The following is a 23,507-nucleotide window of genomic DNA, read 5'->3' on the forward strand; positions in this document are numbered from 1 at the left end:
CGGAGGATCTGATTAAGTGTTTTATAATCTCCCGCTACAGTGTCACGGCTATTAGATGAGCCGACAGTTTGGTTTCTGACCACAGACATCCGTCCCGCCTGGACGGTGTCAGCAATACTGATGACACGGCTGTTCAGGCTGCATTTTTAATATCCCAATAAAATCATTGCCCACCTTTTTGACTTGGGTAGTCAGTTTTCTATTGAGCCAGACAGGTACACACTGTGTGGGGTACCTACCCAGACACGAAGGAATGGGGGGGTGTGCATGCATGTGTCGGGGGGTGCTCTCTTTCATTAAAGGTGCTGAGCGGTAGCATATCTTTTCAACAGCTGTCAGAATGCTCATTACCTGTGAACCCTCTCCCTTTTTCTCCCAACACTCACACACACACACACACACACACACGCACAGACTCCTCTCACCCCCAAGCCTTGCCTGTAAAGGGGCCCTTCGAGGCCTGCTGCCTTTGAAAGGAGGTCTGTGATAAAACTGGGCGGCAGTCCAGGAGATCGGTTGGCTCACCAGACAGAGTAGAGGATAGGAGAAGAGTTTGAGGAGAGGAGAGGAGAGGGAAGGAGAAGAGAGGGGAGGAGCAGAGAGGAGAGAAGAGAAGAGGAGAAGGGAGGGGAACATGGACAGGAGGTAGCAGAGAACCCATAAACCTGACCCACCCAACAGGAATTTACACCCCGCTGTCATAACCAGCACAAAGTCACGAAATATACATACACACACGTGTTCATACACGTCGTCTGAGAGAAAGTCAGAGATCCACTCTTCCATTGACATGCACAGTACATTCCCTGTTCCATGAATGTGGCAGAGTGTATGACCATTAGGGCTGTGAGATCAAACCTCAAACCCTAATAGCTCCCAGGTCATTGCTGTAAACAAGAATGTTCTCACTGAAGTTACTTGGTAAAATAAATAAGGTGTGGTTGTTTTTATGATACTTGCAGAATTAGGTGCACACACACCAACACACCTCAGACACACCACGGACCAGAGAAGCATGGCCAGACAGGAAGTAGGAGGGACTCCCGGTGCCCTTAGGGGCCGCGTTAAAGTGGAATTGGCCCTGGAGTTGCAGTACAAGGCAGCGATCCAAGCCGGGCACACGGCACAAGGCTTCAAATCAGCCTTTCTTTGTAAAAACACCTCGTGAAGGACCTTTTGATTCTGGGCTCTGATTCAGTCGGCCAAGCCGACAAGCGACAAGTTAACCTATATCATGGAGAAACTCGACCACCTTCTCGACCACCTTCGCCACAGTGGCCCGTTAAACATGGGATTTTCAAACAGAACAGCTCAGAAGACACCAGAGCAGGTCGCCAACCATGCCCAATGAAAGGGGTCCCAACGGTCACAGACACCCTGACCGTAGGAGGACCAGGCCAAGGAGAACAGAGGACAAACACACTGCAAAAAATGGTATATTTGTCGCCTTCAGGTTAAAAACCTAACTATCCTTATAATAGAGTACGTTTTTCTTAACAATCTAAAGTCGTATTAGATAACCCCCATTGGTTTTAGTATTGTTCCATGGTTAAATTATTTCACTTACTCCAAGCAAATATCTCTTCAAATAAAGTTGCAACTTCATTGTTTTTCAGCAGTGTATCACGAGTTGGCGTGTTTGAAAAGGAACGTAATGTTCAGATCAGACTGGATCGCAGCAAGTGGGTAGATGTAAGAGGGCAGATATTGTTGGAGGCAGATAAGTGAATGTCGACATGTGAGACTCGGCCGATTGCTCATCTGGCAACAAGTATGGAGCCAGAGAGGGAGGTCTTCTCCGGCGGTGGCTGTGTACAGATCCCCGGGTCGTGGTCTGTCCTCCTGGGGTTCCCATCCCCACTGGCTCACCAGCTCTCACCTGTCTGTCTCTCAGGGCAGCTCAAGCTGCTGCAGCTCATTCAAATGCTATTGCTTCCTCCCCACAACAATAGAAACCTGAAAAGTAGAAGTGTTCGCAGCAGGCAGCCCACTGCGGCAGGATGTGAGAGAACAGAGTACAACGTAAACAACAACAGAAGCACTCACAACAGCTGACTACTGAGGAAAGTACCACAGACCAAAGCCCTGGCAGCCGTCCTTAGCCTGTTGTTTGTAGGAACACATGAGGGCCGCATGTCGTGCACGTGCTCGCACGGAACGTGGGAGTTTAACTTCACGTTTGTACAAGCTCCGTGCCTCCAAAACATTTGGGACCATGGTTTGGGCTTGTTCCTTCTCTAAATCATTGTCCTAACTCTAACCTTGAGCCCCACTCTAATCCTAACTCTAACGTTGACCCCTGACCTAATCCTAATTCTAACCTAACCCCTAACCTTATCCTAACTACCCTAATCTTAACTCTAACCCTGAACTCTAACTTTGACCCTGAACCAAATTCTTACTGCAACCGTAACCCTAATCCTAACTCTACTCTTGACAGCTATCCTTATCCTAACTCTATCCTTGACTGCTTCCCTAATCCTAACTCTTACTCTAAATCATATACATTTCAACTTGGACTTCAGAGTTGGGACGTAGGCTCTGCTCTCTCCATTGATTTAACCAATCTTATAATTGTCTGCCATTAGTGATCTTCCTCTACATATTCTCTTTTAACATATATTTTTTAATACATTTTAGGGTTTGTTGGACAGGAAAGTAATAAAAGATAGAGGAGAAAGCCTATCTTAGAGCACTGGATCATTTGAGGCCACCTGCAAAACATATTTAAGTAAAAACCCCAACGCTGCATGGCAAACACACACACACACTCACAGACATACACACACCCACAAATACAACCACACACCCACAAATACACGCAGCCACACACCCACAAACACACACACGCAACCACTTCCTCTACTTTAACTCAGGCCTTTGTCTTTCACTCAGCTCAATGTTTCCTTGTGACAGTGTCCCAACATTAACCACAGCCCCCATCACCCATATCCTCCACTAGATCCTGACCCTGAGAAAGTTTCCTACCGCAGAATATCTAGCAGCAACAGGAAATGTGAATTATTGTGTGGATTATATTGGATGGACGTTTTTGGAGAAGCTAACATTTTCAAGTGGAAATCCTACATTTTGGAAGCCTTTTTAAACACTGCTCACACTACAGGTTTTAGATTCCCTGCATTGCAGGGAAGGTTCTTCCACAAGGTGATCAAGTGAAGAACCCAGACCTGTACTTCCAGGAACTCCATTCCTGTTTGTATCTGTAGGCTGGTTCCAGAACTGTTTATGCTGCCATGTCAATCCTAAAGTCACTGTCATGTCAAACTGTATGACATTAACTGTAGGATCTGGAATCAGGATTATTTAACAACTCAGTTTACAGGGCATTTGCAAGTTCCAGAGATGACAGTGACAGACAGACAGAGACAAACACAGACACAGAGAGACAGACAGAGAAACGGAGGCAGACAGAGACAAACAGAGAGACAGACAGAGAGAGAGAGAGACAGACAGAGAGACAGACAAATAGAGAGAGAGACAGACAGAGAGACAGATAGAGAGACAGACTGACAGACAGAGAGACAGACAGAGACAGACATAGAAACAGAGAGATGGAGGAGCCAGTGAGAATGTGGCTACCTGCCGTTAATGTGATATGTGATTTGAAGTGGTAAAGAGTCAGGGTGCATCCTAAATACTCTTTCCTTTCCCTATATAGTGCCCCTATTTCTAACCAAATCATCTGTGGCAAGCCTATGTGGCCTGTGAAAACATACACTAAGTAGAGTGTAGTGTTTCATTTAAGATGCAACCTTCAGCAGTAGTGCTATGACTTTCCCCTGCTGGCAGTTGTTCTGTCCTGGCAGTGGTACATTCACAAGGACAAGTCAGAGGGCAAAATCGGGCCTGAGAAAGTTCCGCTTTGAGCAACAGAAAAAAGAGAAATGATGCATTTCTGTATGCGTATCGCTCATGTTTTTCAGTTTTGCTTGGCAACCAGCTAACAAGAGAGAGGGAAGTGGTTGCCCAACACTCCCTTTTACAATTCAGTATGGGAGGGGCTGCTGTGCCAAGCGGAAGCATCAGAGATGACACTGACTCTGTATGACTCTCGGCAGACTAAATGATCTGGAAACACCCACACACACACGCACACACGCACACACGCACACGCACACACGCACTCAACTGAAATATGAAAAAAGTCCCCCATGTAGTTTAGTTTCAAATGTTGGTGCTGCACATAACCAGAGATGGACCCTATGTGCCAACTGAAGACAACAAACAGATTTTGAACTTGCCTACATTTAATACTGTACCAACAGCGTGTCACTTTAGACCTTAACCCTAACATCACTCCAAAAACTTTACCTAAGCCCTAAACCCAAGCATAACCTAAACCGTACCAATGGCGTGTCACTTTAGACACAGATCTGCCCCATTAACAAGCTAAACCATGACAGCTTTTTATTTGGAACCAACACAGCTTTCCTCAACCTCTCTCTCTCGCCCTGGTGGCTTTGTCAGAGGTGCTGGCTTACATTAAAGAGGTTTAACAACCATTCTCCTTAGGAAGGAAAGACAAGGCCTGGTCACATGAAGGACCAGGCCAGATCACATGAAGGACGAGGCCAGATCACGCCAAGGACCAGGCCAGATCACGCCAAGGACCAGGCCAGATCACGCCAAGGACCAGGCCTGAGCATGTGAAGTGAGCTCCTGGGTATGAATGTAGCTGTGATGTTTCCTCTAAACTGTCAGCATTCTGATGGTCTGTAGAGACTATAAAATTATTTGGATTTTTCATTGTTTTACTATCCTCGAGCAGATTATCGGTCCACCCAGCAGGTTAGAAAAACCTGAACACACAACAACATGCTTTCCAGGCATGGCAACACATCTGTTCTTAACTGGGTTTTGGAGGTTAAGAACAGCCTTGGGTTACATGCGCGGCCGGAATGATTATTTTCTTTTTTTTACATTTGTGCATGTGTGTGTTTGTTCACAACTGATTAACACACTCACACACACACAGCAGATAACACATCACAACTGCTATGCCCCAACCAAGCCCGGGTCACTCCGCTACATTCTGCTGAGATAACTGGAATGAATCCACACCACCAACAGTCCATGCCAAACACTGTCTGTCCGCTTCGTAAACACAACCCATTCACACAGTGTACACTGTCAGTCTCCTCCCTCCTCCTCCCTGGGTCTCTCCTCGCTCTCCTCCCTCCCCCCCCCCCTCCGTGTCTGGCCCGGGCCTCTCATAACAGTGGGTCCTAGCAACGTTGGAGCCAAGTCGTCAGTCAATAACACGCTGGGTGGAGAACCCCTCCCTTCACACTGAGCTCACACATGGTTCTGGACTGACACACAAACACACACACACACAGCTGCCCGGCTGCCCAATGCCCAAACCTCGCCAGCGGAGGGAAAGTGCCTCCCGGGCACACCCCACTAACAGTAAACGAGTAGAAAGCCAACGGGGATGGGTGGTGGCAGAATCTGTTTCCTGTGTGCTGCCCAACAAGCCATATTAATTGTGAAAGGATTCGGGGGGACCTGAACAGAACTCCTGGACTTTTCCGTTGTACTGGATTTGTTCGCGAACCATTCAAACCAAGCCACGGTTCTGTGTCAAACCAAGCCGCGGTTCTGTGTCAAACCAAGCCGCGGTTCTGTGTCAAACCAAGCTCTGTTATCACACTGTGTCGGGGAATATGTTGGTACCATATGTGTGGTAGTGTCATTTATTGTTCTGTGAGCCTGATTATTTTACCTACGTTTTTGTGGTGGGAATCGAACCCAGAACCCTGGTGTTACAAGCTCCAGGGCCTAACTCAAGTGTGCTACACGGGATCTTGGACACTTTCATAACCTCATCCCCAGGCTATTGGCAACATGGCAACGCATAGCATGAGCCTGTCACAACATCTATTCCATAAGCCTTCATCAGTTTTATAGAACAAAAAACTTGCTAAAATGAAGAAGTAACTGCCTTGCTCTGTCTCAGCCAGAGCTCCGCTGTGACATGCCCCACGCTGTCCCATTACAACGTCACAGCCATTGGTGCCGGGATGCTCAGGACTGGTGGGGGAATGTCCTGTGGGAGACAGTCGTTCAGCAAAACAAAACAAGAAAAAAGTTGATTAATCCAATAACGATTTGGCCGAGAATGTCTCATAACTTTCTTTTTTAGGAATGGAGGCCAAGTTTGACTCGTTTTTCAACCAGACCTTCGGTGTAGTTGGGCAAAACAGTCTGACTCATTGCTTAATGTGGGTTTAGGCTACGGTTAGGAGATTCTGGAGCTCTTTCCAGGGTGCTTATTACGTTTGTTTGGGATTGTCCTGCTGGAAGAACTGTTGTTTGGACGTAGTACACTTGATAATCTACTCATTTCACAAGGTCTTACATTTCAGGCAGCCAGTAACAGCAGGACCACACAGCATTGTTCTGTATTCATGCATTTTTCTCTGCCATAATTGATCCTAGACAGTGTTGTTTTAGCTGAACGTTCCATTTGATGGTTGGTAAATATAGAAAGACCCTAACTACTAAAGGAATGCCTGATTTAACTTCTCAGAAAGCCTACTCAACAAGACTACATCTTGGGGGTTTTCGGTTGGCCAATGAGCGAACGGCGATGTCTCACAAACCGTTAAAGTTGCGTTCATGTCAAATCATCCATCCTAAAATCTCTTTCCATCACAAATGTCCCCTACAAACAAATCATTGCTTTAGAAAACAAAATAAGAGTGACGTGGGATTCCAGCTTAATAAAACAGACAGAGCAGTGTATCCTCCTGGCCAAACGACCCGCTGCACACCTCATTTTGATTTGGACTGGTGGTGATATGTCTGAGACAGACTGAGGACTCTTTGAAAAACACTGTGTTTTCGGATGAGCTCGGCAATTTCAATGCTTATCATGTAACCAGAGGGACCTTTAAGAATTAGAGCAGTTTGCTGCTGAAATCTAGGCCAAACTGTCAAACAGCCAGTGGAAACATACAGCAAGTTCAGTGAAAGACTTGTTCTGTAGTTATTTTGGCTAAAGGCTGTGCAACCAAGTACTACACTCTCGTGGGGGGTGGGGGGGGGGGGGTCTATGTACTTGTCTATGTCAGTTTTCTTCATATTCAAAATTAAAATGATTCACTGACATTAAAAAAAGTAAAATTGGTTTTGCAATGTTGAGCATCAAATAACATTAGTGGTGAACTAACACTTTTACAAAACAAACCCAATCATGTGACACACAGGATCATCCTCTAAATGACTTAACGTAAAGAAAAAACTAATCTAAAGGTATCAGCTGTCTTCCCAAATGCTAAATTCATGCCTGATTCAATAACGTCTGTTTCAATGATGTCTGCGATGACTACGTTAGCTAGACAGCAAAACAGATCTGGAAACTGTTCCCATACATGTAGGCTGACATCTGTGTTACTTGTCATTGATGTGGTTTACTGCGTGGAGTGCAGTGATTGTGTGTGAGAAGGCCAACAGTGCATGAACAGGGGGCCCATCCAGGTACTGTGGTTGGACTGACAGACAAACGGGTTTTACAGTGTGGTGCCGCTGTGTGAACAAATATAAAACCCCAGAACAACACGGGGCACCGTGGAATCTAGCCTGGCACAGCGAGCTGAACCTGACCCTGTCTGTCTGTGGATCACATAGACAAAAGTTAGCACAGACAAACATGCAAACACAGGCACACAGGTGTCGATTTACACCTTCACATTCACACCCAAGTTCAACAACCACACAGAGCCAGCCAGACTGACAGACGGATAGATAGACAGGCCTTACAAGAACTTACAGCCAGCACTGGATCTGTAAAGTGTCTTATTTTTAGCCCGTACTGTCTATAAAAAGTCTGTGGCCAGGATTCCTCCCTGACCTAACACAGCACTGTGTGAAGGATTAGAGCTGGGGCCTGCATATCTGTGTCGCACACAATGTCTGTTTGAAATAAAAAGGTTTGTGTTTTCCCTTGGTCATATCAATTACGGTGCAATGATCTTGAATCAGCTGACTACTTAAGCCTTTTAACTTGAACACATTCATTTGACATGTTCTTGATAGGATCAACAGGATTTATACCACAGGGCAATGCAACAGTCCAGAACTGATGGTCCACATTCCTCCTGCTGACCAAAACACTGTTTCCTCTCCCCACCCCAAGTCTTTCACACACACGCACACACACACACACACATAGAGAAGCTGATATATATACAAATAATAATACAACAATAATAAATGAAAACATTCAAGGACCCAAAGTATTTTACTAAAATATCACTCACACAGATACAAGAGGGAACATTTAACACACATGCACACACAAACTCCACTGCCGACCACACACGAAACACACACGAAATACACAAGAAACACACACACACCATCCCTCCTAACCAACCAGCCTGCTATCTGTTCACAGTCCTGACCCCTGAGGGATTCTAATCATTTAATTGAATCTTTTGTAATTATAATGAAATAACTGCAGAATTCCATTAGAACAGAGAATGATCTGCAGAGTTCCATTAGAACAGAGAATGATCCGCAGAGTTTCAATAGAACAGAGAATGATCTGAAGAGTTCCATTAGAACAGAGAATGATAAGCAGAGTTCCTTTAGAACAGGGAATGATACGCAGAGTTCCAATAGAGCAGAGAATGATCTGAGCTGCTCAGTGTGACAGTGGTCACAGCAACCACTTGGGTGATGACTGCGTTGCAAATGGCACCCTGTTTTCTGTACTGTGGATGACCATTGACCAGAGCCCAAGTAGTCTTTATCAAGAATAGAGTTCCATTTAGAACACATGCTGCTCTTCTTTCCCAGCCACATAGATATAGGGCCTGTTTCAATTAGCTCATCAATTCACATTGAACACCAGAAAGAAAACAAAGACGTTTGTGTGGAGTGGTTCTGTGTGAGTGGAGGGGCATATGTGTGTGTGTGTGTGTGTGTGGGGGGGGGGGTATGTGTGTGTAGTGGTCCTGTATGTGGGGGGGGGCATGTGTACATGTTGATTGATTGTCATCAGTAAGTAGTATGTCATCAGTAATTACCATATAATATGACTGTGAATACCTATTCAGTTGCCAGTTTATTAGGTACACCAACATTTATCCATCTGAAAATAAACCACAAGGCTTGGGATATAAAGCAGGCAGACAGGAACGGATTTACTATTTAACTGAATGTTAGAACGGGAAAATCAAGAGAGCTGAGAGATGTTCAGGATGGTAGAAATGTTGGTGCGAAACGTGTCGATTCCATTATCTCCAAAATGGCCTCCCTCCTTATTGTATTACTATAGTGATGATACATGGTTGTACCTCAAGTGCAAAGGAAGAACTATAAAATAATGCATTGTTCCATGTAAAAACAATGGGCACGTTTTGCTCTATCATCAGAAAAATATAGCAGGTAGCCCAACAAAATAGGCATTTCTTGTTTAGTAGCCTAAACATACATCACTATGTCATTTTAGATATGGTGGTAGCCTCACTACATCAGTCAACATCTTTATTTATTTCATCGCTAATATTAAAGTGCGTCAATTTAGGAAGGAAGGGCTCACCTAGCAGTCAGCAGAAGTGGGCTTTTAGCCATTTTCTTTTTGTTGATAATACTTACTTTATTAACTGTAGCTGTAGCTAGAAACATTGTAAGTTGGCTAAACATACTGGAAATGTAATGTACTTTATTTACCAAACAATGGAGGTTAGCTAAAGTGCCAAATGTTTTGCATGACTACCGAGCAATGTGTAATTCTAATTGTGCTCTTCAAAAGGTGATGATGTTACAAATAGTTCTTACATTTTAAAATAAAAAAAAATGGGACAGTTTCACTGGTTTTAGCCAGCTGGCCCCCAAGAAATAAAATCAAATGCTCAGTGCAATATGTGTGATGTTTGAACAGAAAGAACTGTAAGAATTCCCCCCAAAAATGTAAAACAATAAAAACAAATGTAATCTAGGTTGCAGGTTTTTTTATTGCTTTCATTGTTGTAAGAACAAGAACATTAAGAATGATGAAAAGTCGGAAATATTTCATATTATGACATCGACTACGCCATTTGAGTGATTTCTAATGTATTGACATGTCTAAATAATTACCACATTTTCCTTCCTTTTCAGCCCTGACATATCACTGCTAGCAGCTACATGACATCAGGCAAGCCCTTAAGAGCAGTACACAATAACAGCCATTTGAAAGGCTGTTCTCCTCCTCAAAAGGCAGACAAGGACACCACACATGGTGTGTGGCTGACACTGGCCAGCCAACGGCCTCTCTGCAACCTCTGACACTGGACACAAAAGCGCAGAGGTCTCCAACCACCACGGAACACATGAAAACTATCACGACCAGCATGAAAAGTTGCCTTGATTCTACCCGGACGACAATGACACTTCAGACACTGGAAATCCAAAATCCAACCAAATTGATTTCCAAATACGTTTTTTTAAGTAAAAATGTTTGATGACATTTGAATGTCAGATTCACATTTGTACATTTCTTTAACTTTAACCACAAATGAATTAATTGAACATCATCATTTCCAGTAATGTCACGATTTCAAAGCAATATCAAATACTCTTGCGGAGAGTTCTGTGACCAAACATTTTAATTAAAAAAATCTCTATGAACTCATTTGTTTTTAGTTGTCACACAAACAAACCCGAAAGAATGTCTACGACAAAGACAAAAAAAAAAAGGTTGTGCTGTGCTTTAAACCGCTGACAAGACAAGAGTCAAGAAGCTCTGGTTGTTGTTAGTGCTGTGACAGAAGAGTAGAGCGGTCCTCGTCCAGCGTCTTGACTTGAGGGTTTAGCTCTTCAGCTCACTGCCTGGTAATGTCCTAAACGTCCACCCTCTTCACTTTATAGTACACTACTTTTGACCAGGGACCATAGATCATTGCCGTCGGGTCAAAAGTAGTGCACTTGTATGTAGGGAATATGGTGCCGTTTGAGACAGTGGTCCCGGTGTTCTGCAGCTGGCCAGGCCTAATGAGAGATCTGACTCAAACATCAATTCATCTGCCTCATTGAAGAGAACAATGCGAGGCGACTGGTTCAGTAAGGAGTGTATTGCAGCTCCTCTTGTGGGATAGGGCCATTTCTCTAAGGTTATTGGGCTGAAACCAAACACCAAACACACACACACACACACACACACGGCAATGTCGACCAATCTTTCTGCACTCTCCCTACCCTCAGGGCAACCCAACCTCTGTTGCTCTCTCTCTAAACTATCTCTTTGATTTCCTGGAACAAAGAACAAAAAGAAAATAACTTGGAACCTGACTGGCTACTTTTTAAATGTGTGTGTGTGTGTATGTGTGTGTGTGGATCTGGGTAAAAGACTAGAGAGGTCTCTGAATGTCTAAATAAACAAATTGCTGGCTGTGGGATAGGGGAGACGAGAGGAGCACAGGGAAGATTAGAGCAGAAGAGCAGAATAATGTAGAAGAGCAAAAGAAAAAGAAAAAAGGGAAGGCTGTCTGACTGGTCTGCAAGGAGCCCCCTCAGCCTCCCCCATCCTGACAGGGCATTTGTCTTCATTAAAGAGAACCCAGTGTGCATGACAGCCACTGAAACGCTGGTGTCTCCACGAGTAATGAAGACAGATGACTCCCCACAAGAGCCCGCAAAAAGGAACAAAAAAAGCAGAAGGTTGAACAAATAAAATCCGAAAAACAACGCTCAGCGAGAACCCCAATGGATCGGCTTGGCTTTTAAAAAGGTTTTCGCAAAAAACAAAACAAAATTGAGCATACACGAATAGAGGCCAGCGAGCATGTCATTTGTGTGAAACAACAGAACTAGCCACTCTTCCCTAGTTTGCGTGTGTTGTGTCCAGCCTGCTCCCTGAAGGAGAAAAGCACCCCCTCACTTATTATTTTCCAAACTCCCTCTCTGTTTCCCAGCCACACAAACCCTTGGACACCAGTGGAAACGGACTTCAGTTTTGTCTGTCTGAAACAGGCCTGTTGTTAAAGCTAGTCTAAAGGAGGGAGCGAGAGAAGGAGGGAGCAAGAGAAGGAGGGAGCAAGAGAAGGAGGGAGCGAGGGAAGTTAAATAAGAACACAGAGGGAGAAAAAATAGCAAGGAAAGCTGGCAAGGCCCTTTGGCTCTTCTAAAGCCTAGAAACATTCCGAGTTACTAATTTATTCATACATTTATCCATTCAATAATTCATCTGCTTATTAATTTATATCTATTTAGCTCCAGAGAAATATCCTTACACACTTGGTACCCAAAATCATGCCCCCTCCAGAAAAAAAAACTTCAAAGAAATAGTTCAAGAAAAACAGTTTTCAATGAGGTTCATACGTAAACAAACTACATGCAGAATCGTTCTAGTCTCCACATGACAAGCCTCAGCTGATACTGAGGTGAGTGTGAAGAGAACAAGACCAAGGCCAATCTGTATGGGTGACATGATGTCCAAAGTGTCACATTTCTCCCTCTCTCTCCTCTCTCATCTGTACTTATTTATTTGTTTTCTGTTTTGTACACAGAACCTAACGTTACCCTACAAGGTCAAAACTCAGGTGTCTGGCATTGCCACAGTAACCTGTAGTTCAGTTCAGCATCCACCTTGAAATCAAACAAACAACAGCAGGCACAGAGACTCTCTCAGGCTGTACTAGTAGCCAGATCCCCCAAGGCAGCTAGATGAGTCGCCCCAACAGGCTCCGGGGGTGAGAGTTGGGTAGGTAGGATGGGCAGAGGTGGCAGAGGGCCCGGTCCCAATCTCTAAGTCCTGTCCACAAACGGACATGCACACACACACACGCACGCACGCACACACACACACACGCGCACGCTGTTGTGGTGATCTCTAGCTCCTCCACCCCAGGCAGTCAGCCCACTAGCAGCGCTGAGAGCAGAACAGCCTGGCGTAAACAACTCGTCCCTGAGCACCTCTGTGGTCCGTACTGAGGCCAGCCACAGATGCCATGTCTTAAACTGAACCAGTTTCTCACCGCAAGAAAATGCTCACGCGGTAATGGGACCTGTTTATTGTCATTTGGAGGAACCTCTTTAAAAGGGGCTGATATGTATTTTTTGATTCAGGCAAAGCCTCAAACAACCCTGGAACACAATAAAAGTTTGCACACCCTGCTGTGTAAGAAAAAATCCCTGGTACGACACAGTGATCAAATTTAGACATGGCACTTGTAGTTCGGCAATTTAGCGTGACACGGAACATGCAAACAGGATGCCATCGACTTACACTGAATGCTGGCACTGCCGGTCCAGGCAAAGGGGTCCAGCCCCGTGAAAAAGGGGTTAGCCTTCCGCAGCATGCACGCACCCCGGCTGGTGACATCATAGAGCTGGCGTGGACCCATTCCCAGAGCTTCCATACAGTCAAACATGGTGGCCTCCCTTCCCTGGCCGGCCTGCTGACCACACAGCTAAACCCTGCTGCTCTCCCTTCGTCCTGGAGTAGCTAGGTCACTCCACTGTAGGATAACAACGACCCGTCCTGTAGCTCTGGTGGGTTGTTGCCTCCTGTCACCTTTTCCTTCCTTCCTCTCTCTCTCTCTCTCTCTCTCTCTCTTTCACTATCGGCTGTTCTTCCCTGCAGGAACTTGTGTTTCTGTTCCCCTTCCCCTTGGGTGGAATGCGGGGCTGGTTCCTGCCTGGCTCAGGCCGTATCTGCTGCTCTGAGATCGTTGCTGCTCTCTGGTCTCCTGCTGCCCTAGGGCGAGCTGCTCCTGTCTGCAGTAACAGACCTAAATAACAGCTCTCTCAGCCCTCTCTCTCTCAGCCCTCTCTCTCTCTCTCTCTCTCTCTCTCACTGCTGCGTCCCAGACACACGCGGCGCAGCATAGCAGAGCGAACCAACTGCCTCCGTCTGAGTGAGAGAGGGGGTGGAGAGAGAGACAGAGGGGACCCAGAGGAAGGGGGTGGAGAGAAAGACAGAGAGAGAGAAGAGGGAGGGGGAATACAAGGAGAGGGGGCCAGTGTCCTGCACTGCTAGGAGGGGACCGATTTGGTAAGACGACAGAACTTTATTCCATTCTTTGCTTGCCTCTCCCCGTTTTTTTTTATCCCCGGCTTTCTTTTGTGTTTCATATTTCAGCCTGAACACAAACAAACACAACCCTGCCTCCTCGGCTCTTTATGAAACGCTCTCTCCCTCTTCATTCTCTTCATTCGTCGTTACACCTCCCCCATTTCCTCCCTCCCTGAACCCCCGTCTCTAATCATAACCATATTAACGTCTGGGCAGGGAGACAGACAGAGACAGACAGACAGTTAGAGAAAGAGAGAGAGAGAGAGAGAGAGAGAGAGTTAGTTAGTGACTGAGTGAGAGATATATACAGTATATATGAATATATGTAAAGCGAGAGAACATTGTACTGAACCCAGAAACCAGATGCCAGCCTAAATCCCTTCCTTTTGTCTGTTCCAGGGAAAAGAGGATGAGATGGGGTTCTCTATCTCCCTAGCTCACTACTTTGAATCCTTCTCACTCCTCTCTTATGCATCTTTCCCACTCACATTGCTCAATCCCTTCTGCGCATCCCTTAGCATGGACACACACACACACACACACGCCACATGCATGTTGTGAGCTTGACAGTGGACACATTTCTCACAAGCTCGTCTGACTGCCAAAACAAATATTAACTTGAGCCCAAAACAAAATAATTGTGAGAAGTAGGAAAATAAGACAAAATGTATACAAACAGAGAAAATGATAATAACTCTTACCTATGGAGTACATATAATGCTTTAGGTCACTGTCATAACGTTGTTCATGTTTAAAGCCTTTACCTGACTGAAAGTAGTTCATTGAAAGGGACATGAAAACATTACAATGAACAAGGAGAAGCTTCAATCTAATCTATCTTTAACATAGCAAAAATTGTACAAAAAGGCAGCAGAAAAATATCAACCACACTTTTTATTTAAGATTGCTTCACTGGAATGCTCTTATCTGTGCTAAATATGGCTGCTCTGGTCTTGACTAGAACCCTGCCATTCTATCATTATTATCCCAGTGTTAACATTACCATACTGGCTTACTGTTAAGGCTAGGGCTGGGTTCAAGGTTCACCTAAAGAACAATACATAGACTTGCCAGTTTATCCTTCTGAACTGATCCATAGATACATTTGCTACAGTTACCAGACGCAGGCCTCCATGCTGTTGCTAGAATTTCTAAGGAGGCAGGGCTTTCTTTCATAGAAACTACATATTTGTGGAATGATACGGTAGTTAATATGAAACTGATGAAGTGTCAACCTTTAAGTCTTTGCTCATATCTTCACTAGGGATTATGACTGAGTATATCCTGGCCCAGGGGTTTGAAGGTGAACAGCGAGACGCTGTTCTGATGAACTGCCTTCGTTGTCTCTGTCCGGCGGGCTGCCCTCTCTCCTCAGGCTGAGTCACCGGCTTATCCACATCACTAAGAGGGTGTAAGCTTTTCGCTGTGCTCAACTAGAGTGGTTGAGTCACTGACTAGATCTTTCTGTCCTACGTCGCACCCTCTGGGGCTTGTGCAGAAGGACAGAACTCTGGGCTATACACGGCCTTGTCTCAGGGTGGTTGGTTGTTGGGTTGGTGTGCCTTCAGTGGTCAGCGCTCTGCTTGGCAAAGTGGTTGGAGTTTCCTGCCTTGCTGGGGCTACAGTGTTTTATTTCTCAGGTGTCCGGTTGGATTTTAAGTAGGACCTAGGTACTACAACCAGGCCTCTGCCTGATGTTACCTGTTCACCTAATTGTGTTGCTGGTCTAGATTCTGCCTGATGCCACAGCCCACCTGCCTCCACCAGCCTTTCCAGGAGCTTTTCCTAGCCACCGTGCTTAAGCATCTTACAGCTTGGGCATTGGAATTGTAGGCAGGATACCTGTATAAGCACTATGCCACTACTATGGACGTGAGAAGGGCTTTATAAAATACGTCTGCTTGATTGAAGAAGAAGGTCACTGATGACAGATGTCTTCCATATGCATTGCAGACATGGTAGTTTCCTAATAGGAATGACTTGCGTTCTGAACCTCCTGCCCACATTGCTGCCTGGGAGATTCATCTCCACTTCACTACAGTTTCCCATATGGACATCCAAAGAAACTCTGCAATACAAACAGCATTCTTCACATTCAATGACCGTTCCAAATGGAACCATACACCCAACATGGCCACACCCCTGGTTAAAGTTTTTTTTTGGGGGGGGGATAGGATACCATTTGGAATGTTGACTTTGAAGAGGAAGATTTCCGGTTGTATAGAGTTCCAGATTTAAGGAAATTGTAGAGATGCAATCGGGAATCAGTAGCCCATCTATGATCAATAAATAAGACAGACACCGTTTCAAGTGTTAAACAGTAGGCAGCCACTGGCCGGTTGTCCCATACTGCTCAGCACAACACAAAGGGATGCGGAAGGGTCCACTTTGGCCCGGTCTCTGTGCCCTGTCTGCAGCACATCCATCTCCCCCGTCAGAATTCTGGTAGTGGTATGACCCATCAGGCAGCAACAACACCATTTCCTGTCAATCTGTGCTCTTGGCTGGCTGGGCTGTCTCCATAAGACACACACACACACACAAGCACACACATGCAAGACCCATGCATGCGCGCACACATACACACACATGCAGAGGCACAGCAAATTTCTCTTATACAGGAGTACATATACACACACAGTAAAACCTACCTACACACACACACACACACACAAGTACACTAACAAATGAGTGCACACACATGCACATACACACAATGACTACCCTCCCTTCTCCTCAGTCTCACACTTAGTCCTCAGTCTTCTTCTTTTCCTGTCTTGTGAAACAAACCTTGTTTTCACATTTGGAGAGGAGAGGGAGGAGAGGGAGGAGAGGGAGGAGAGGGAGGAGAGGGAGGGGAGGGAGGGGAGGGTGGGGAGGGAGGGGAGGAGAGGGAGGAGAGGGAGGGATGGGAGGGAGGAGAGGGTGGAGAGGGAGGAGAGGGAGGGGAGGGAGGGGAGGGTGGAGAGGGAGGGGAGGGAAAAGGGGAGGGGAGGGAGGAGAGGGAGGGGAGGGAGGGGAGGGTGGAGAGGGAGGGGAGGAGAGGGAGGAGAGGGGAGGGAGGGGAGGGAGGGGATGGAGGAGAGGGAGGGGAGGGAGGGGAGGGACAGGAGGGAGGGGAGGGAGGGGATATCAGGAATGATATTGATTAAATTGTTTATTGATTTAAAAGCTCCTTCCGTATTTGGACGTATAATTTATTTTCTTAAGTTGGCATTTGACAGGATGCATGCAAACACACACATAAATACACACACCCATGTACACACACACACACACACTTTAAGATGTCCTTTTGTTGTAGCAGCAAACAGTAAAGAACATCAATAGTAGTTGTCTCTTTCTTCATATAATTGTCACGTCATAAAGCAGGAGGGTTTATGACAGGAACTACAGAACAGTGAGGTGGTGGCTTCACTCATATACACTACATTTCTACAGGACCCAATGCTAACAGCAAGCACAGCTGCCGCTAGTTAAATCAATCAATACTTTTTTGTGTACTTTTTGTTTCTCAAAATATTCTTACTGTCTAAGACCTCAAAATGTTATTTTATATCATTTCCCCAACACAAGAACGTGTGGCAGGAACATTTAGCTTTGCTGTCACCACCATCTTCAAACGCATTGCAAAGCAATTTTTAATTTTATTGTTGTAATAAAGCATTAAAAAGGTTGGTGTCTAACATTCTTTTCCCGTTCACTTGTCCATCTCAATAATACGATCAACTTAAGATGAAAGTAACACATAAGCAGAAAAATGCTTATTCCACAGGTATTTTCAAAATATTTTATTTCATACTCGATATTCCTGGTAGTTTCATGAGTCATTCTTATCCTGCAAATAATGAGAACAGGGGCTTTACATCCACTGTACAACAGGCATAATGATCATGTCAAGCCTCCCACATATCTCTAGACTGATGCTAACTTAACTATATGATGCTATCTATGAAAGAATAAGGATTTAGTTTTTTTTATTACAGTACATACTCATCAGAGTTGTGGGGTGGCAGGTAGCCTGGAGGTTTAGTGGTTCACTAGGTTGCTAAACCATATCCCAAAACTAAGCACAAGAAGAAAAACCTGCCATTCTGTCCTTGAGCAAGACAGCTGATCCTAACTGGTCCTATTGGTTGCCCTAGACCGTCTGCTAAATTATTAAAATGTGAAAGGTACATTGGATTAACAGTCTCTCTGACTCTCTAACACAGTTGTTTAAGTATTCTGAACTCATTACTCCATAATATCCCACACCTAATGGCCTTACAGAAAAACAAGTTCTATGGTGGCCAATGCAAAGGGACTTTTTCGGCATCTACGCCGTGCTGTTGGACACTGAATACGCTCATACTGCCTGTGACCTAGGCCAGGTCCCTGCCTGTCTCCTCCTCTTCCTTCCCTGGCCACAGAGCCTGAACTCTACATCAACCCCCCACTGGGCCACTAACTTTCCCCCCAAACCTCTCCTGCCTTCCAGCCCTCTCTCTCTCTGTTGACCTCCTAGTATTCCTCATCATTCTCTTTCCATACTTCCCTAGTTTGTTTTTCTCTGTTCTCTGTTCAAGTTGTGTCTTCATCTTGTCATTTGTCAGTAGTTATCGCTCTATTACCGTCTTGTTAATGTATGGTTTGTTTTTCTTTTAGGGGTGTCCGGTTGCTTTTCTTCTCTTCTCGTTTTCGGTTGATTGTCCTATGAGTTCCCTCTTGCTCTTTGGTCTTGCTTAATGATTAGGACTGTCTAGGAAATGCTCACACGTATTTCACCTCAATTAATTCACGGTCATTATATTCACTTAAAGAATGTCTCTCTCCGTCTCTGACTTTCGTTCTAATTTTTCTCCCTGTTTGTCTCACCCCCCTCCCCTCCCTCCCCTGAGTCACTCCCGCCTTACCTCCCTATATCATTCTAAGTTTCAGTATGATGGGCTTCATTGGCATGGGAAACATGTGGAAAATGAAAAAAAGATAAAAAAAACATAAATAGCTAATGTGAAGGGAGAATATACATGTACTCTCAAACACATCACTGGTTTTCATTCTTTTGAAGTTTTACTCATGAAAAGTAACCAGGCTGATGAATCGTTTTACATAGCTACTATTTACAGGCCCCCCGGGACATACACAATGTTCCTCAATGAGTTTCCAGAATTCTTGTCTAACCCTTGTAGTCATGGCAGATAGTATTCACATTTTTGGCGATTTCAATATTCATATGGAAAAGTCCAATGACCCTCTTCAAAAAGCCTTTGAAGCCATAATTGACTCAATGGGTTTTATCCAACATTTCTCAGGTCCAACACACTGCCACAATCACACCTTAGATTTAGTCCTGTCACGAGAAATAGATATTGTAGATCTAATAATTACCCCCCAGAATCCTGGATTATCGGATCACTGTCTTATTACATTTACCGTTAAAACAAGAAATCAACTTGCTCCGCAAACAATGAGTTTCAAAAGCTGTACTATAAATTCTTGGACTACAAATATATTTCTTGATATTCTTACAAGCTCGCTCATCAATGACAGAGTAAAAAAATACTCAAACGATCAAATCGAGGATCTAAACTCAACACTGCAAAACACTTTAAATACAGTTGCACCACTAAAAACTAAAGAAATACGCAACAAGAAACTTGCTCCCTGGTACACAGACAATACTAGAGCACTCAAGCAAGCCTCCAGAAAATTGGAGCGAAAGTGGCGCTCCATCAAGTTGGAAGTATTCAGACTAGAAAATCACTCACGTCTGCTCGATCAGCTTATTTCTCCAACCTGATTTGAACAAAGACAATCCAAAATTTCTCTTTGATACAAAGTTGCAAAGTTGACAAAAAAAGCAACGCTTCACTTTAGCTGTAATGAACACATGAACCACTTTGATGAAAAGATCATCACCATTAGAAAACAAATAACTGACTCCTCCTTAAATAGTTATACTCCCCAAAATCTCAGTTGTCCTGAGAATGTCCTGAACCTCCCTGACCAGGTGTCAATGGGGACACTTTAATTTTTTGATCCCATATCGCTCGACTCATTCACAACATTTTTAATGAGTTCTAAACCCACAAATTGTCAGCTAGACCCGACAAAATTACTTAAGGAGCTATTTCCTGTGCTAGGTCAGACAATTTTGAAAATAATAAATTGCTACCTTTACTCTGGATGTGTACCAAACTCTGAAGACAAATAACATTTATGAAATGCTCCAGTACGGTTTCAGACCCCATCATAGTACTGAGACTGCACTCATGAAGGTAACAAATGACCTTCTAATGGCCTCAGGCAAAGGTTCCGCATCAATCCTGTTGTTTCTTGATATTAGTGCTGCTTTTGACACTATTGATCACTCCCTTCTCTTAGAGAGACTGGAAGCCCATATTGGGCTATGTGGATGTTCTAGCCTGGTTTAAATCTTATTTATCTGAAAGATATCAGTTCGTATGTGTGGGTGGCATATCCTCTGACAAATCAAAGGTATATTTTGGTGTTCCCCAAGGCTCGGTTCTGGGCCCATTATTGTTCTCACTTCATATGCTGCCTCTGGGCGATGTAATCCGGAATCACAAAGAGCTTTGTTGGCAGATCTCACTGTGAACCTCGACGGCTGCATGGTCGTATCCTAAAAAACTGTAAAAAACCTTGGCGTTACCCTTGATCCTGACCTCTCCTTTGATGAACATGTAAAATATGTCTCAAGAGCTTATTTTCATCTTTGAAACATTGCAAAAATCTGAAACTTTCTATCAAAAACAAATGCAAAAAACCCATCATCCATGCTTTTGTTACTTCTAGATTTGACTACTTCAATGCTCTTCTTTTCGGTTACCCAGACAAATCAGTAAATAAACTTCATTTAGTGCTGCACACGGCTGCTAGAATCCTAACTAGAACAAAAAATTGTGAACACATTACTCCAGTAATAGCCTTTTTACACTGGCTGCCTGTTAGGGTTAGGGCTGATTTTAAGGTTTTACTCTTAACCTATAAATCAATACATGGACTTGCTCCTACTTACCTTGCTGAAATGATAAAGCCATACGTACCTACACGTAACCTTAGATCGCACGATGCAGGCCTTTTAATTGTACCTAGAATTTCTAAACAAACAGCCGGAGGCAGGGTCTTCTCATGGAGCTCCACTACTGTGGAATGATCTGCCAATTCAGTTTAGAAATGCAAACTCAGTGCAAACTTTCAAGTGTCTACTAAAGACACATCTCTACAGCATGGTCTATTATTAAATGTAGTTTGGCCCAGGGGTGTGAAGGTGACCAGAAAGGCTTGATACTGTCCACCCTTGCTGTCTTGCCAGGTGGGCTCTCGTCGCCACTGGGATGCCCTCCCTCCAATGCCATTCGGGGGCGGAGTCACTGGCTTGTTGTTATTTCTCTGTTGCGCACTTGTGCAATTGGGTTGTACTCTGCTGGCAATATTCCGACCTCATTCAGGGTGGTTGCGGTTGGTGGGTGTCCCTTTGGTTGATGCTTGGCAATGTGGGTAGATTGATTGATTTCCTGCCTGTTGGGCCCTGTCCGAGGCCTCCCCCAGATAGGGCCACAGTGTCACCGGACCCCCCTGTCTCAGCCCTAGGGTCTAACGCTGCTATTATTGTGCTGGGGGAGTAGGGTCAGTTCTCCTTCTCCACTATAAATCCTTGTAGATATAAGGAATGCATTTTCAAAATGTTCCCTGTCTCCTGCCGTTTTAAACTTAGGAGGACATGAGGTCCTGGCCCACATCTGAGGAGTACCTGGCTTGACAGACCTGTTGCTGTCCCTGTCCAAAGTCCTCCTGGTTGTGTTGCAGATCAAGACGATACCTAACGATTTCAGCTGCCACTGTGCTGACACCTCCCCCTCCCCCGTGTTGTCCCTGACTTTGTCCATCTGGTCATGCTTCTGACCTGGACTAAGTTTAAATAGACTCTGGACTCACCCCACATGCATTTATTAATTATTACAATTTGTACTCTTAATATATTCACCCGGCACAACTAGAAGAGGACTGGTCACCTCTCTGAGCCTGGGTCTTCTCTAGGTTTCTTCCTAAATTTCAGCCTTCTTAGGGAGTTTTTCCTAGCCAATGAAATACAACACTACTGTTGTTTGCTCCTTGGGCTTTAAGGCCGGGTGTTTTGTAAAAGCACTTTGTGACAAATGCTGATGTAAAAAGGGCTTCATAAATAAATCTGATTGATTGATTGATTGAAAAGAACCGAGGGACCCTGCCTCAGTTTCAACCTCTGTGTTCACCACTGTTCACATGCTGGTCCCACAAATGCCCGAACAAATCTACTTTTCAGAACATTATCAGGCTTGGCCATCGTCCAAGTGAGCTCTCTTTCACCCTCTGTGTCATAAATAGCTAATGTGAAGGGAAAAGAAGCGAGGTTCTAAGAATGCATTAGACACAGAAGTTCCAAATGAATAAAGGCTTTTCCAATGTTCTATCGGCAGCTCTGTATCGGCCCCCTACGGCAGGATTTCCAGTCACCCATGCAGTACATGCTGTAACTACTCCTCCAGACTTGAAGTGAATCGGGTTTTACAACTGTTTGACATTTAGATGTGAACCACAGATAAGGCCTTCTGTGCAGCACATCGCTGGTACTTCCTCTGTCCTCAACGGAGTCACTTCTTACAGTCCAAAGCCGGCCAGCTAACTCCGCTGCAGGGTTAATATACAGAGACAGGTTTCTGGGTTAATAAGCGAGACTTGGCACCGTGGTGTTGGAAGGAATGCAGAGCTTTCCATCTCTCCATAGTGGATGTGAGCATGTGTGCAGACGGCGCTGTGGACGTGCTGAAGCAGATTGCCAGTGATGACAGAGACACAGAACACCGCACCAGCCACCCCCCCCCAGCCACCCCACCCAACCACCCCCCCCCCCTCCACCCCCCCCTCCCCTACAAGCAGATTCCAGTTACCAGTACGGACATAAAGCGTGCAAGCATGCACGCACACACACACACACACACACACTAACACTCGTATACACACGCACGCACAGATGCGATCTGAGCTTCAGGGTCTCTGTGTGTTATGGGTTCCTCACTGGCACACACACACACACACACACAGGCCGCTGCGCCCACAGCGTCCACGCGCGAATACCACGACTTCACGCTGACCTCGCCGCCGTTCCGGACAGAAACCCCTCGATGGGTCTCTTGGCCCATCGTTCCATCATCACTATCCACCTGGAATTTACTTTCTTACACGTGTTCATTCCTGAAGAGAGACATGTCATCTTGTCCGCACATGAGATAACTCAGGTTTTTCCCCAGGGAGAGGAGACAGGCTAGGAGGATGACTGAGGATTTGGCATCAGACCGGTAATTCAAAGGTTGCTAGGTTGAATCCCAGGGAACAAAATCTGTCGTTCTGTCCTTGAGCAAGACAGTTAACCCTAACTGCTTCTGTAAGTCATTTGGGTTAAGAGCATCCCCTAAATTTTAACATGTAAAAACTGAAG

The 23,507-nt window shown here is 45.0% G+C and overlaps 1 protein-coding gene across 2 annotated transcripts in view; it reads right to left on the minus strand.

The window, feature by feature from the left end:
• rarga (retinoic acid receptor gamma a) overlaps window positions 1-23,507 on the minus strand; it is a 59,413-nt gene that overhangs the window by 11,775 nt on the left and 24,131 nt on the right. Inside the window, exon 1 of one of the 2 annotated variants that reach the window (XM_010875287.5) lies at window positions 13,238-13,881. The exons of the other annotated variant lie outside the window; for it this stretch is intronic. Coding sequence (XP_010873589.2) covers window positions 13,238-13,382 — 145 coding nt within the window. The 5' untranslated portion in view covers window positions 13,383-13,881. Of the gene's footprint in view, window positions 1-13,237; window positions 13,882-23,507 lie in introns of those variants that run through there. 2 annotated transcript variants of the gene reach the window in all.

Source organism: Esox lucius, chromosome 12 (genome assembly GCF_011004845.1).
Source record: "Esox lucius isolate fEsoLuc1 chromosome 12, fEsoLuc1.pri, whole genome shotgun sequence".
In the NCBI taxonomy this organism is placed as follows: Eukaryota; Metazoa; Chordata; class Actinopteri; order Esociformes; family Esocidae; genus Esox; species Esox lucius.